This window comes from Theropithecus gelada, chromosome 10 (genome assembly GCF_003255815.1).
Source record: "Theropithecus gelada isolate Dixy chromosome 10, Tgel_1.0, whole genome shotgun sequence".
Lineage (NCBI taxonomy): Eukaryota > Metazoa > Chordata > Mammalia > Primates > Cercopithecidae > Theropithecus > Theropithecus gelada.
This window is the reverse complement of record NC_037678.1, coordinates 58020556-58035688: the sequence shown is the minus strand read 5'-3', so window position 1 is coordinate 58035688 and position 15133 is coordinate 58020556. Positions and strand designations below refer to the sequence as shown.

Here is a 15133-nt window from a genome sequence, read left to right as displayed (position 1 = left end):
GAGTCATGTGACCAAGGTCAGACAGGAAGTGTGGAACCAAGCTCTGAGCCCGGGCAGTGGGACTCCAGAGCCCTGACTCTTCCCCACCATGCTGCCCCTCCACAGGAAGCCCATTCATCATCAGGCTGGAAGCGACTTTTGAGATGTCGGCTCCAACTCAGTCACCCCAATAGAAGAAACAGAGGCCCAGAGAAGACACAGTCTTGCCCAGGTTCACACAGCAAATCACAGTCAGAAGCAGGCTCAACATAGGACTCCCAACACCAAATGGAGGCTTTTCTTTCTCCCTTCCTCCCTCCCTCCCTCCCTCTCTCCTTCCCTTCCTTCCTTCCTTCCTTCCTTCCTTCCTGCCTTCCTCTCTTCCTCCTTCCCTCCCTCCCTCCCTCCCTCCCTTCCTCTCTCTCTCTCTTTCTTTCTTTCTTCTCTTTTTTTTTTTTTTTGAGACAGGGTCTCCCTCTCACCCAGGCTGGGGTACAATGGCGTGATCCCAGCTCACTGCTGCTTCGACTTCCTGGACTCAAGCAATTCTCCCAGCCCAGCCTCCCAAGTAGCTGGGACTACAGGCGTGCAGCACCATGCCTGACGCCTGACTCATTTTTTGTATTTGCAGAGATGGGGTCTCACTATGTTGCCCTGGCTGGTCTCAAACTCCTGGGCTCAAGCAGTCCTCCTGCCTCAGCCTCCCAAAGTGCTGGGATTACAGGCATGAACCACCACACCTGGCCCAGGGGGATTCCAGTTCCAAGCCTTAAGACTCAACAAAGACACACTTCCATGCTCTCCGATTCTTGTGATTTCTCCCAACTATGGGTGGGAGACAAGCTCACCCAGGGCCAGCCTCTCCATTCCTTCCCATAAGACCCACCTGGTAGGCCTCGACATGTCCAGGAAAGAGGCTGCTTCCTGGGATGGTCTCATCTCCAGCCAGGTCAATGGCCACCACGGTCTGCTGCTGGTACTTCTTACACAGCTCCACCACCTCGGGGGACCAGTCTGTGGGCGAGATGCCCACCCAGGCTCTGTCACCAGCACCATGGAGAGACCTCCCAGCCTGCCTGCTGTCCCATCCAAACCCCCGCCATGGGAGACCAGCAGAAAACAGGGCTCAGTGTCTTCAAATCCTAACTGCCATGTCCTAACCACATGGCCTGCGGAAAACTGCTCGGCTCAGGGCCTCAGTTTCTGCCCTTTGCAGAAAGAACACTGCCGCTGTTGCACAGGGGTGGCCAGGCTTTGCTGAGGCCATGTGTGTAAAGCACCAAGGACAGGGCCTGAGCTCAGTAAATGACACGGACCATTCTCTCACCTGGTGTTTCCAACAACACTCATGGTAGGCTTACTCCCATGTGCAGATGAGGAAATGGAGGACCGTTTAACATGTCATCTAAAATAGAATTCACACTAGTATTGCGAAGTATATTGCTAATGTATTATGTACTGTTAACCAACAAAGTTATTATGAAGTGTTTAAGAAAGAATGAATGAACACAGGCTTTGGATGTCCCTGGAGGAAAATCCAGGGTTCGTGCCTTGCAAGAGGCTGCACCTCACTCCACCTCAGTTTCCTCATGTGTCAAATGGGAAAAAGCAACGGTAGTTCTGCTTTACAGGCTGCTGCAAGCGTTAGAGGAAATGCATGCAGCTAGCTCTTTGGTTCTCACTAATCCTGAGGGTAGAGGAATGAAGTAAGTGTGATCATCTCTTTGTGACACTGCACAACTGAGGTGTCTTGGTGCACAACCAGAGAGGTGGTGTGACCTGCCCAAGGTCACACAGTGAGGCTGTTCACCACGAGGCACAAACTCTAGAGATCTGATCAGTATCAGTGACAAGGAAGACCCCTCAGAAATCCTGGAAATCAGGCCTATTCATGGGTTCTGTGGCCTAGACAGGATGGGGCCTGGTCTAGGGGGTCTCAAGGGGGGACCATGGGCTGATCAGAATCTAGCCTAGATTTTTTTTTTCAATAGTTAAGTTCCTATTTGGTGTTGAGCTTCCTGCAGGGTGGCTACAAAGGCATGGCGTCCCTGGGGAGAACATCTCCAGGAAGTTCTGAGCCCGCCTAGGAGGTCTACAGTTGTTTCAGGAAGCCCCAAGTTCCTGCCAGTGGGCTCAAGGGGGTGAGACAGGTGGCCCTGGGCAGGGCGGTGATCCTACTCACTGGGCTGGTGGCGCATGCAGCACAGGATGGACCGGGCCTTGACCCCGAAGTCTCGCTCCCCCTCCTGCAGGCCCTGGGCCACTAGGGCCACCACCTCGTCTGGGGTGAGGTCCCCTCTGTGTGAGGAGAGGAGTAGGGATGGGCCTGAGGCAAAGGGAAGGCCTAAAGGGCAGCTCTGGGACTGGGACAGAGGAGGAAGACGAGGCTTTGGGGAGGACCCTCCTCCCCCATTGACCCACTGCCTCAAAGGAAAGACTGGCAGAGATGCCCCCAGGCCCTAGCATGTCCCTTCTGGCTCTTAAAGCAGCTGGGTGCTCCTAGGTCTTAGTGGGAGGTGTGTGGTGTTACACGGCCCTCTCCACCCCTAGATGGCCAGCATTGCTCAGCTGGGACCTGCCATGATGTCCACATTCTATATGTATCAGAGTCATGGCTCAGAAAATGGGGCAGGATAGTTTTGTGACACCACTTAGAGATCCATGGGGGCCCAGGCAGGGGGCTAGAAATGGCCAGGCTCACTTCAGTTATGAAGTTAGAGCAGGACCTTTAGAGATCTGATCTGCGTCAGTGACAAGGGAGACCCCTCAGAAATCCTGGCTGGCTAAGCAGGTTAACATTCCTGGACAGCAGGCCTGTGGTCAGAGCAAGACACAGCCAAACACTTGTGCCCAAGGTAAGAACATAACTGCAAGGTGAGGATGGGAACCACGTCTCTTGTGACAGAGTTAAACCCATCTTTCTGAGGCCATGGACCAGCTTAGGGGCAAGAGCAAAGTCTTGCTTGGGTCAGGAATTCCCAGCAGTTCACCCCTCCAGTCTCAGAGCTGAGCCTCCCAGCCACACCCACAGCACCGCCCCTTCCAGGCCCATCACTCACTCAGCCTGGTTCCAGGGGATTGGCTCCACTTTGGAATTGGCAAACAGGTGCGGACTGTACCGCACCTCCACGTACACCACGCCCTCTTTGGCCTTCATCTCTATAAACTCATAGGCGATCCTTTTGATAGCCTCCCGGCAGCCCCTGGGAAGGGAAGAAAGGGGTTGGGATCAAACTTCCCCAAGTCCCTTGGGAGCTCCAGGAGCAAATGACATCCCCAACCCTTGGCAGATTAAACCCGCTTCTGGCCCCATTCTCATCCCCCAGACCCAAGCTCTGGGCATTCACTGGATAAGATCCTAGACACTGTGCAAGTCCTATCAGCTCTACTTTGGAACTGCATGCCAGTTCTCCCTCCTCCATCCTGGCTTGAATCACGCCATCTCTAACTGGCCTCCCTGTCTCCACGCTTGCCCCTGTCATCCTGTTCTCCACCCAGCAGCTGGGGTTTAAAAAGGTAAATCAAAGCATATCGCTTCTCCCCTCAAAGCCCCAATAGCTTTCTGCCACGGAGAATGACATCACAACTCCCAGGTCCCATCCACAAGGCCTACATCCTCCAGGTCTTGCCAGGCTCCCCAACATCTTCCTTCTCCCTCATTCCCTGAGGCCACCAGAGAAGACACAGTCCTGCTCTTCCGCTTCCCCGATAGTGTCCTACACTGCGTCTCTCCCACTCTCCTGGTTTAGAGCCAGCTCAAGCTTCACCTCCTCAGAGAGGCCTTCCCTGACCGCCTTATCTTTTTCTTTTCTTTTCTTTTCTTTTTTTTGAGATGGAATCTTGCTCTGTCACCCAGGCTGGAGTCCAGTGGTGCCATCTCAGCTCACTGCAGCCTCTGCCTCCCAGGTTCAAGTGATTCTTCTGCCTCAGCCTCCCGAGTAGCTGGGATTACAGGCGCCCGCCACCATGCCCGTTTAATTTTTTGTATTTTTAGTAGAGATGGGGTTTCACCGTGTTAGCCAGGATGGTCTCAATCTCCTGACCTCATGATCCACCCACCTTAGTCTCCCAAAGTGCTGGGGTTACAGGCATGAGCCACTGCACCTGGCCCAGACTGCCTTATCTTAAAACGGCCCCTCCACCATTCTCTGGGGCTTTCTTTTTCTCCCAGGTCCTTATCACCACTCAACATTGTGTGCCATACGGTTTATCAGCCAGTTGGCTGTATCCCCTATTAGAATGCAGTCTCCATGTGGCAAGGACCCCTCTGTCTTGTGATGGCTGTGACCTCTCAGCTGAGGACCATGCCTAGGACAGAGTAGCCCAATATTTGTCAGTGATGAAGGTAAGGCTGGCAGGGAAGAGAAATAAGAGAAAAGGACACAGCTGGACAAGTCCAGAGGGACGCCTGGATGTGAGAGACTCCTGGGATATCGTCACGGACTTGGATCCTTGTGTCCACACTTATCTGCTATGTGACCCCCGGTGAGTCACCCTCTGACAACAAGGAGTTGTTGTGGGGACAAATGAGTCGAACTTCATAAACCCCACCCGGGCCAGCGCTTGGAGCAGAGCAGACACACGCTCAAAACATTTTCATTGTCATCACTGTATGTTTGTTCCAGAAGCAAGGCACAAATTGGCCTGCCAGGGCCACTGTGTTGATCACATAACGGTGGACTGTGCTTAGTTGGAAGTTCCCGCCATGAGGAGTGAAAATGAAGCGGTTACTAGAATGTGTGAGGGAAGGCACACAAGTGCTGGGAGAGCCCAGTGTGGGAAGAAAGTGCCCTGCCCAGGGGAGATCAGGCCACTCTCAGGAGAAGGGGTCACTGGAAGTTCTTGCATCTCGAGGATGAGGATGGAGGCTGGGTGCGGTGGCTCACGCCTGTAATCCCAGCACTTGGGGAGGCTGAGGCGAGCAGATCACCTGAGTTCAGGAGTTCGAGACCAGCCTGGCAAACATAGTAAAATCCCATCTCTACTAAAAGTATAAAACAATTAGCTGGGTGTGATGGTGGGTGCCTGTGAACTCAGCTACTTGGGAGGCTAAAGCAGGAGAATCCCTTAAACTGGGAAGTGGAGGTTGCAGTGAGCTGAGATCGCACCACTGCACTTCAGCCTGGGCAACAGAGTGAGACTCTGTCTCAATAAATAAATAAACAAATACATAAATAAATAAATAAGTCATTGAAATTTCTCTCTAGCACTCACCCATACCCCTTCTGGGCCTTTTCAGTACCTAGCGCTATTCCCCAGCGACTCAAGACAGGAGGGCGAAAAAAAGCCTTCGAGAGAATCTTCCCCACATCTCCCTGCCCCCACCCTACATTCAGGCCTCCCCTCCCCTCATGACACGAAGCCCTGAACTAGGAGATAGATGGCCCGGGTTCAAGCCCTGCACTGCCTCTGACCCTGTGTTCTTAGCTTCCATATTCTGCCATTTCTCTGTAGAAGTTGAAGCAATTTCAGTCCATCACACCCACATCTCAGAAGGAAAAACCGAGGCCTAAAGGCACTGGAGAGACTCACTAAGTGTACACAATGGTGAGAAAGACAGCTGTGGTTTCAGAGCACCTTCTCTGGCCCCCACAGGCTGAGGGACAGGCCCGGTCCTAGTTGTAGGGATCAATGCTGCCCCAGGACCTGCGGGTTGGGGGCAACTCACGCAATAGCAGGCATGTAGTAGTCAAACTTGGCCAGGAAGTCCGGCAGGGTGAGCGGCTTGTCCATGCCAATGACGTTCAGCAGCCCCTCTGCTGTGTTAGCTGGGAGGGCGATCCCTCTCCTCCTGGAAACAAAACAGTGAGTGGTGGACCAACCTGGGGCAGGATCCAGGCAGGCCTGATGGGCCAGGGTGGAGCAGACTCAGGAGCACCGGCCTCCTTGCAGGACCACAGCAGGAGACATGGGCATCTCTCAGTCCAGCTGCTCCCACTAGACAGACAGGGAAACTGAGAACCAGGACCAGAATTTTCCCAGCACCTTTTACTCCCAGTGCACAAGTCAGCAAATCTCAAGGGGGATAAACAGGTTGAAGTTGTGTGTGCGTGTGTATGTGTGCACACGTGCACACACGCCCTCCATATCCTTGGTTGACTGATGCTTGGAGACAAGGAAAGTGCCAGGGCAAGCTCATGACTTTCTCCTCAGCCCCAGGAGCTGGCACGGCCAGGTGGTCCTATGCCCATTCAGGGGTTATCAGGGTCACTGCAGCGTCACAATTCCCAGGGTAGGGGCAGGCATCAGGACTTTGCTCCTCTGACCTCCATCTGGCACATCAGAGGCTTGCCTGGCCCAGCACAATGGGAGAGGGCTGGTGGAGGCTCAGGGGAGGGTCCCAGTGGGCTGCCATCCAGCTCAGACCTCTCTCCCCTCCCTGCCCACAGCCGCCACACCAGGCTGGACTAGAGCAGCGCTCAGTAAGGGCATGCTGGAAACAGTCACTCTGGCTTGGAGCCTTCATTTCTCCCCAAGCATCTCAGCCTCCCCTCCCAGCCACGGAAAGCCAGGGCGCGAGCTCAGGGGGCTTCCTCCCTTCAGCACATGCTCCTGCCTCCTCCTCCCATCCCGGCTCTGCTCCAGCTCACAAGGTCACCTCGAGTCTCAGGTTCCCCTTTTTTTAAAATAAAAGGGACAGCCAGAGAACACCAGACATTAAGAAATGCTTCTAGGCTGGGCATGGTGGCTCACGCCTGTAATCCCAGCACTTTGGGAGGCCAAAGTGGGAGGATCATGAGGTCAGGAGATTGAGACCATCCGGGCCAACAAGGTGAAACCCCATCTCTACTAAAAATACAAAAATTAGTTGGGCGCGGTGGTGGGTGCCTGTAATCCCAGCTACTCGGGAGGCTGAGGCAGGAGAATTCCTTGAACCAGGGAGTCAGAGGTTGTGGTGAGCTGAGATCATGCTACTGCACTCCAGCCTGGGGACACAGTGAGACTCTGTCTCAAAAAAAAAGAAAAAAAAAGAAATGCTTCTAACATGAGGGACAAAACAAGAGAACAGACAAAAGCACTCCGAGGAAATGGCACAGAGAACAGATGAAAACCTAAGAACTAAAACAAAAAAGAAATGAATATCCTCAAAGAGATGAGAAGACATAATATCCTTGAAACAAGGGAACATTCAGAACCTAGGAACGCGCGCTCGGGCATTTATAAGAGAACACGGCAGCAACGTCAGGATGTAAGAAAAGAACTGGAAGCTAAACGTGAAGAAATCCTCCACAGAGTAGAAGAAAAAGACAAGATGATAAAAAATAGATAAAAGAAAATTAGAAGATTAAATCAGGAGGTCCAAGCATCCAATTACCCACAAAGCAGAAACAGAAAAACAGGAGGCCAGGCACAGTGGCTCACACCTGTAATCCCAGCACTTTGGGAGGCCAAGGCAGGCGGATCACTTAAGCCCAGGAGTTTGAGACCAGCCTGGGCAACACGGTGAAACCCCTTCAAAACAAAAATTCACCAGGCGTGGTGGCGCGTACTTGTAGTCCCAGCTACTTGGGACACTAAGGTGGGAGGACCACCTGAGCCTGGAAGTCGAGGCTACCGTGGGCCAAGATTACACCACTGTACTCCAGCTTGGGTGACAGAGGGGGACCCTGTCTCAAAAAAAAAAAAAAAGGAGGATGCCAAAGAAACAGAAGGGTTTGACCAAATGGTGTTTGTATGTAAGTTTGTAAGTGTTTTAATAGCTTCTGTTAGTAAAATATTAAAATGTTTCCCTACATAAATATGTTTCCTAAGCCCCCTGAATGTGCTCCCTTCCCCATGTTAGCCCCCGTCCCCATGAGTGCCCAGAGGGTACCACCAAGGGGCCACCCTTGTGCCCACCAGCCTGCTAGTCAGCCCACCACAGCTACCTACCAGTCCCTAATCCCTGTGCCCACCAGCCTGCAGGGGAACGGTGCCCTGGTGCGGCACTGGCACGTGCAGGTCGGAGCTCAGTGCCTTGGGTTCCCCTGAGACCGCTTCCCCTCCCACTGCTGGCCAGCTGCCCCAGAGTCACCCTCATAAGGCCTTGCCCAGTAACTGTGGCCCCTGAAGAGCCTGTACCAGTTGTCAAACACTGTTCTGGATATCATTCTGGGAACTGCTGGGTAGAAGGCAAGGAGATGACGCTAGGGCTGTGGCTCCCATATTGCCAAACCAGTGGCCACATTTGCCTGGGACCTGCTGCACCAGCCACGTGCGATTCTCTTAATGGTCTCCCTCCAGCTCCCGGAACTCCACCTACAGGGGCTCTGCCCTCTGGCCATTCTCTCTCAGACTCTGCCTTGTACACACCTGGCCAGGCCAACTCATCTCCTTTGGTGGTTTTCAGCTCAGGATCCAGAGGGCCACAGCTTCTAATTCTCTATGCTCACACACCACCACTGAAGGCCTGTGATGTGCTGGGCACTGGGCAGATAGCAGTGACCAAGACAGACCCATGTGTCTGGCTGCCTGCTGAGAGGCAGGCATCTCATGCCACTTTTCCCCTTCCTCTAGATCACTCCCTTCCTGGGTTCCGCATTTCCAAATATGGCTCCTTCATCTACCCAGCTGTCCACACCAGAGACGGGCGCCTCCCCTTGCCCACTGCCAGCCGGTCCCCAAGAACAAATTATTTTGCTTTCTATTTCTCCTCTTCGATTCTTCTTCTCCAGCCTCCCTCCTCAACAACCATCAAGAAGGACCTTTTCAACACACAGTTTAGACAGAGCAGCCAAGGAAGGCCTCTCTGAGGAGGCGACATTTAACCAGAAGCCTTGGGGAGGGGCGGTTCTGGGCAGAGGAGGGGTCTGTGCTAAGGCTGCAGGCAGGAAGCAGCGGGTATAGGAAGCGCAGGGTGGTTGGAGGTCAGAGAGCAGGCATTTCTGTAGATGATGCACCAGGGAGGGCAGGGCCAGGCTGGGCTTAGGAAGGGACTAGGGCTTTGGCTGAAAGCACTGGGAAGGCACTGTAGGATTTCAAGCAGGGGACTAGTGTGAAATAATTTACCTTTTCAAAAGCTCCTCTGGCTGCTGCATGGGAAACAAATTGGAGGGAAGCCAGAGCTGAGGCCAGAGAGCTAATGTGGGGGCCCGACAGGAGACAAAGAGCACAGGGCCTCCCAGAGTCTCCCACCGGACCTGGCCTCCGGAAGCTGCTCAGACTGAGCTGGAAAGCGCCCATCTGGCCCGAGCACCTCTTGCTGTCCCTGGCCACCCACACAAGCCGAGGCTCCTCACAGGGCCACGCTCTGTTTTTTCTTTTGTTTTGTTTTGTTTTTTTGAGATGGAGTCTTGCTCTTGTTGCCCAGGCTGGAGTGCAATGGCGCGAGTTCGGCTCACTGCAACCTCCACCTTCCTGGTTCAAGCGATTCTCCTGCCTCAGTCTCTCAAGTAGCTGGGATTATAGGTGCCCACCACCACGCCTGGCTAATTTTTTGTATGTTTAGTAGACATGGGGTTTCCCCATGTTGGCCAGGCTGGGCTTGAACTCCTGACTTCAGATGATCCACCCGCCTCAGCCTCCCAAAATGCTGGGATTATAGGCGTGAGCCACCGCACACGCTCTGTTCTTAGACGATCCCTACTCCCTGGTCAGCCACAGCTGCTGTGCTGGGGCACTGTCTAGTCCTCTTCCTGACCTGGTGGGCAACGCAGCCACAAGAAGCCCACCCTCAGGAGCCCAGGGAGGGAGAATGAGCTCAGGGGTTGCAGGTCAAGTCCATTTCGCACCCCTATTTACCACATCATCCCGGGCAGGAGCTCTCCCCTCTAAGGCCCTTGGTGCCCTTGTCAGTAAAACATAGTATTTTCCTTGTAGGGGTGCACAGAGGAAGAAAGGAAACTTTGCGTGTCTTGACTCGGAAGCCCAATGGTCTGGGTTTGAATCCCAGCTCTGTGACTTAAAGGCTGTGTGACCTTGGCCAAGCCACCCAGCCTCTCTTGGTTTACTAGGTCTGGCGTGTTTGAAAAACATCCAGTGTGGACTAAGCAGGGAGCCTTAGAGAGGTCAGAGAGGCAATGCAGGCGTTGCAGAACTTTAAGGCCCATGTGTGGACCCTGGCTTTGACCCTGAGTGAGGTGGGGAAGCTGGGGAATGAGCTGGGAAGACCATGGGTTAAGGCTGTTGCTCCAGCTACAGCACTACAGGGCCCATAGAGAGGAAGGCCAGAGTACACAGCTGAGACCAATCAGGAGGCCACAGCACCAGGGAGGGACGGTGGTGGCCCAGACCCGGGCAGTGATCGGAGGAAAGAGCAATCCGGTTCAGAATCTCTGTAGAAATAGCTGACAGGGTGATAAACAAGACTGAGAACTATGTTGGAGAAGTCCCTGAAAAGGGCAGAATCCCAGGAACTGAAGGAAGGAGAAATGGGTGAGAACAAATTAATGAGGCAGGCCTGAGTCCCAGAGCTTGAAAAAGGGCCACTGAATTGGGCCTAGCAGGGCTCAGGCCAGAGGCTCCCCTCTTCCTTCCATTCTTAGCCCATATTTGTGTGCATTTACAGACACCCATATCTGAGTGTGACACACTCCCCAGTCCACCGCCTGCTGATTTCAGGCCAAGCTCCAGCTGGCTCCTGCCGCACGCCATCTCCAAGGCCCAGAGGTGGTGTGAGGAATGGACAATCGGACCAGTGCCCATGCTGGTGGTTCCTTTCCCCTTTCTCTTGGCCCTGCCCGGTGCTCACAGTCCCTGGCTGCAGCTGATGAGCCCTCCATGACCCCTTAATGAGTGTCTTGGTTCGATCTCATCTTGGTGCCCCACTGAATGACCTCATTAGGGGCTGTGTGGTAAGTTGGTGGCTTGACAAGGGCAAAGGCCAGGCAGAGATAAGCCAAGAGGCTTCACCCCACTGAGAGACGTAAGCTCTGATTAATAAGAATATTATCATTAAGTGACATTTATGGAGCACATTAATGTGTGCTAGGCCCTGAACTAAGCATTTTACGTGCATCACTTCACCAAAACCTCTAACTGACAGGGGGTAATGGCCAGGGCCATGGACTCAGGGGCAGACTATCTGGGATGAAACCTTTGCCCTGTGCTTACTGGGCACCTTATTCCACCTACCGTGGCTCAGTCTCCTCATCTGTAGCTGACGGCAATAGAGTTCCTATCTTACAAGGGGTTGTGAGGATTCAATAACTTAACCCGGGTAAAGCATTTAGAGAAGTGTTTGGCACACAGGAGATGTTAATATGCTTATGCCTTGCAGTTAAATAGGAATTAAATCAGTGGCAGCTTCCTGGGGCAGAAAAAGGTGCCCGGAAGTACGAAAAGATGGAGAACAGTGGACTTACCAGAAATCTCTCAGGGAGTTGGTGGAGATGCTCCCGAGAGTTGGGGGCAACCCTCAGGGATCCCTCATTCTCCCCACAGGGGCAGACCTCTGAATAACAGGATTCTGGCTTATGGAGCAGAAATGTTCAAATTTGGGTCCAGAGCTGAATTTCAAGACCATGAGGGAGAGGCTGAGTTCTTTCAGCTCCAGACAAAGTGAGTGCTGTGCAAACATGCGAGGAACGCAGGTCTGCTGGGGCAGGGCTGGGCGGACAAGGAGCCCGTATCTCCTAGGTCGTCTCTCTAGGGAGTGCCTGTTCTTAGCCTCAGTTGATAGAGACCAAGTTCACAGACAGGAGATAATGTGTCCGGATTTCAATCCAGATCCGCTGGATTTCAAAGTCCCTGCCCTTAAATGCTGGTCCTAAGAGAGGAGCTGCTGTGAGCCCTTGAGGTCTGGGTAGGAAGGGAAGGACCTTCCTCGCCGGGGAACAGGGGGACCCTCTGGCCCCCTAGCGCCTCTGAGAGCGGAGGCAGGAAGTGTGTTCTCACTTGGAAGATGCAGAGATTTGGGCCCACAGTGGGGGAGCCACTTTTCCGTGACTCCTAGCAGGTTATGACCCTGATGATGTAGTAAAGCCTTAGGGGTCAGACAGCCTTGGGTTCAACTCTTGATCTGCTATTAATTTGTGTGACCTTAGACAACTGTCTTGTCTGAGCCCACTCCCTCCTCAGTAAAATGCAGAGAGCATATCCTCCTCTTCCAAGCGTAGAGGAATTCAATGAGCTGATAAAGCCCAGCCCAGCTCTAGGAGATGCTCAACAAATGGTACTGGCATCTCATGTGGGCACATCACCAGCTATAGGCTCTCAGCTAAGTCAAAAGACAGGAGCTGGGCACAGTGGCTCACGTCTCTAATCTCAGCACTGTGGGAGGCCAAGCTGGGTGAATTACTTGAGGTCAGGAGTTCGAGACCAGCCTGGCCAACATGGTGAAACCCCGTCTCTGCTAAAAATACAAAAATTGGCCGGACATGGTGGCGTGTGCTTGTAATCCCGGCTACTTGGGAGGCTGAGGCAGGAGAATCACTTGAACCCAGGAGATGGAGGTTGCAGTGAGCTGAGATCATGCCATTGCACTCCAGCCTGGGTGACAGAGCAAGACTCCATCTCAAAAGAAAAAAAAAAGAGAGACTGATTCAGCCCTGGGAACTACCTTCATGCATGTATGTGGGTGGGTGGGGAGGGCAGGCTCAGGCCTGGCTCACCTGACACCAGGAGGACAAAACTCGGAGGCCCAGAAAGCTCAGGAGCTGGTCTGCGGGTCTCCAGCTCAGTGCTGAGGCCTCCATGTCTCCACAGTCCCACTTCTGGCCTGGAGCTGGCTTAATTCCCACAGGGAGACAGGAAGGAACAGTGACCCTGGAATTCCCCAGGGTCCTCTGGGTGGAGCTGTGAACCCCACCCAAATCCCAGGGAGAGAGGGCTCTTCTCTACGGACTTACCTGCCATAGTATAAGATGGTTTCAGGCTTGATGGCTCCGTCTAGGTGGACGTGCAGTTCTACCTACAAGGGGGCAGGGGGAAGAGACAGAGAAAGGGAGAGAGAGAACAAATACCTATGAGTTCCCGTCAGACCTTTCAGAGCTTAATTAATTAATCATGATAACCATTAGCCACCATTTACTGGCCGGCTGCTGACCCCAGACACTTCAGTAAACTCTGTACTGCACTATCTCGTTTAATCCGCTCTTGGCATATGAGTTTAGCTGTTATCTCGATCTCTTTCACAATTGAGGACATTGAGGTTCGGAGGGGTTAAATATCTCATCCAAGGCCACACAGCATGCAAGTAATAGAAGCAGGGGCCCAACCCAGTATCTTTGTTCTTAATTGCAGCTGGTGAGTGGCAGAGGCGGAATTCTAACCCAAGCCCAATTCCAAAGTTTGTGCTCCAGGTCACGTAGGCAGCTCTCACTCTCAGCCAACTAAATAAACTACTTTAACAAAAGGAATTGACCCAGATGTCCCAAACTAGGGAAGAGCCACAGCATATTTCAAAATTCAGGATCCATTTTCTTTTTCTTTTTTTTTTTGAGACGGATGGAGTGTCGCTCTGTCTCCCAGGCTGGAGGGCAGTGACGCGATCTCTGCTCACTGCAACCTCCACTTCCTGGGTTCAAGCAATTCTTGTGCCTCAGCCTCCTGAGTAGCTGGGACTATAGGCAGGTGTCACCACGCCCAGCTCATTTTTGTATTTTTAGCAGAGACGGGGTTTTACCATGTTGCTCAGGCTAGTCTTGAACTCCTGACCTCAGGTGATCCACCCACCTCGACCTCCCAAAGTGCTGGGATTACAGGTATGTGCCACTGCGACCAGCCCAGGCTCCATTTTCAAAAGCAGATGCTACTCAAGCATAGCCTATCAGGAATCAATATTAGGCAACAGAAGAACTTTCTAGTACTCTAGAGTTTAAGAGCAGGGTCCTTGGAGGCAGCCCATCTGGCTTGACTCCCAGTTCTGCTGTGTGACCTCAGACAAGACACTTGACCTCTCTGAGCCTCAGTTTCCTCAACTGAAAAACAATGGAATATTATGCTCCCCCTCCAAGAAAAATTGCAAGGATTAAAAAGGACAGTGTAGGTGGACATGGATAGCCCAAAGGAAACAGCCCCTGCTGCTCAGTTAGGGTGTTTAGTATGAGCTGTTAGAAGCACAGCAGGCAGTGGGAGACGGTGGGGAAAGGGACTTTGCCGTTCCTGCTCTTCCTGTTCCAAATGATGGAAGCTTTCTCCGTAGCCAGGGGAGATCCAGAAAACTCTCAGCTGACATCTCATGCTGGGGTGGGGAGCATGGGGAGCTGGATAAGAAAGTTGGCTGCCCTGGCTCAGGGAGGAACAGCCAAGGAGCTGCTGGTCCAAGGGCATCTAGGAGCACATACATGAGCTGCCTCCTGCAGAGGAAACCCAACCCAGGCCCATGGGAGGCCAGCAGGGAACAGAGACACCAGAGGTCCTATCAGCAGGACCTCAGAGTCATCAGATCTCTCCTGAGGTCTTCCAGCTGGCAAGGGACAGAGCGGTCCTCACACCCAGGCTCGGGGCCAGCTTAGTTGCTGGATTCCCTGACAAAATGAGTTCAGTTCCCACCCAAGCAAATGTTTGCTTCTTGGGTTCTCAAAATATGCTCAGCATTGGGAATACTGAAGCTTATAGCCCAGGGAACGGCCAACCAGCTGTGTGACCTCAGGCAAGGGACCTCACCTCTCTGAGCCTCTGTTTTCTATCTTTAACCCTCACAGGGCTATGGAGAGGGCCCAGCCAGGGAGCCGGAGTCACACTGTATAGAGCCTCACGTGGTTAGAGCTGGAATCTCGGCTCCTCCACTCACTCCCTGTGTGACCTTGAGAAAGTCACTTCACTTCCTGTGCCTCGGCATCCCCATCTGTTAAATGGGGAGAATGACAGTCCTTCCTTCTAGGCTTCATGAGAGTCAACTGCATTAGTACACAGGGAGTTCTTGGCACATAGCAAATGCTAAATAGTTGTCAACTAACCGTCAATGAAGGCCGGGCATGGGGGCTCACACCTGTAATCCAACCACTTTGGGAGGCCAAGGTGGGTGGATCGCCTGAAGCCAGGAGTTCGAGACCAGCCTGGCCAACACGGCAAAACCCCATCTCTACTAAAAATACAAAAAATTAGCTGGGCATGGTGGCGCACACCTGTAATCTCAGCTACTCGGGAGGCTGACGCAGGAGAATCACCTGAACCCGGGAGGCAGAGGCTGCAGTGAGCCGAGATTATGCCACTGTACTCCAGCCTGGGCGACAAGAGCGAAACTCCATCTCAAAAATAAAAATAAAATAAAAGTCAATGAAGGCCTGCGCTC

At 53.0% G+C, this 15133-nt stretch overlaps 1 protein-coding gene across 2 annotated transcripts in view; it reads right to left on the bottom strand.

Annotated features, from left to right (window-relative positions):
* The window catches only part of ADA (adenosine deaminase), a 32331-nt gene that overhangs the window by 4140 nt on the left and 13058 nt on the right, over window positions 1-15133 (bottom strand). For both annotated transcript variants that reach the window (XM_025399312.1, XM_025399313.1), the window contains exons 2-6: window positions 12747-12808; window positions 5648-5770; window positions 3039-3182; window positions 2162-2277; window positions 866-993 (exon numbers count right to left, since the gene is read on the bottom strand). In XM_025399312.1, the coding sequence (XP_025255097.1) occupies window positions 866-993; window positions 2162-2277; window positions 3039-3182; window positions 5648-5770; window positions 12747-12808 (573 nt within the window). The remainder of the gene's footprint in view (window positions 1-865; window positions 994-2161; window positions 2278-3038; window positions 3183-5647; window positions 5771-12746; window positions 12809-15133) is intronic.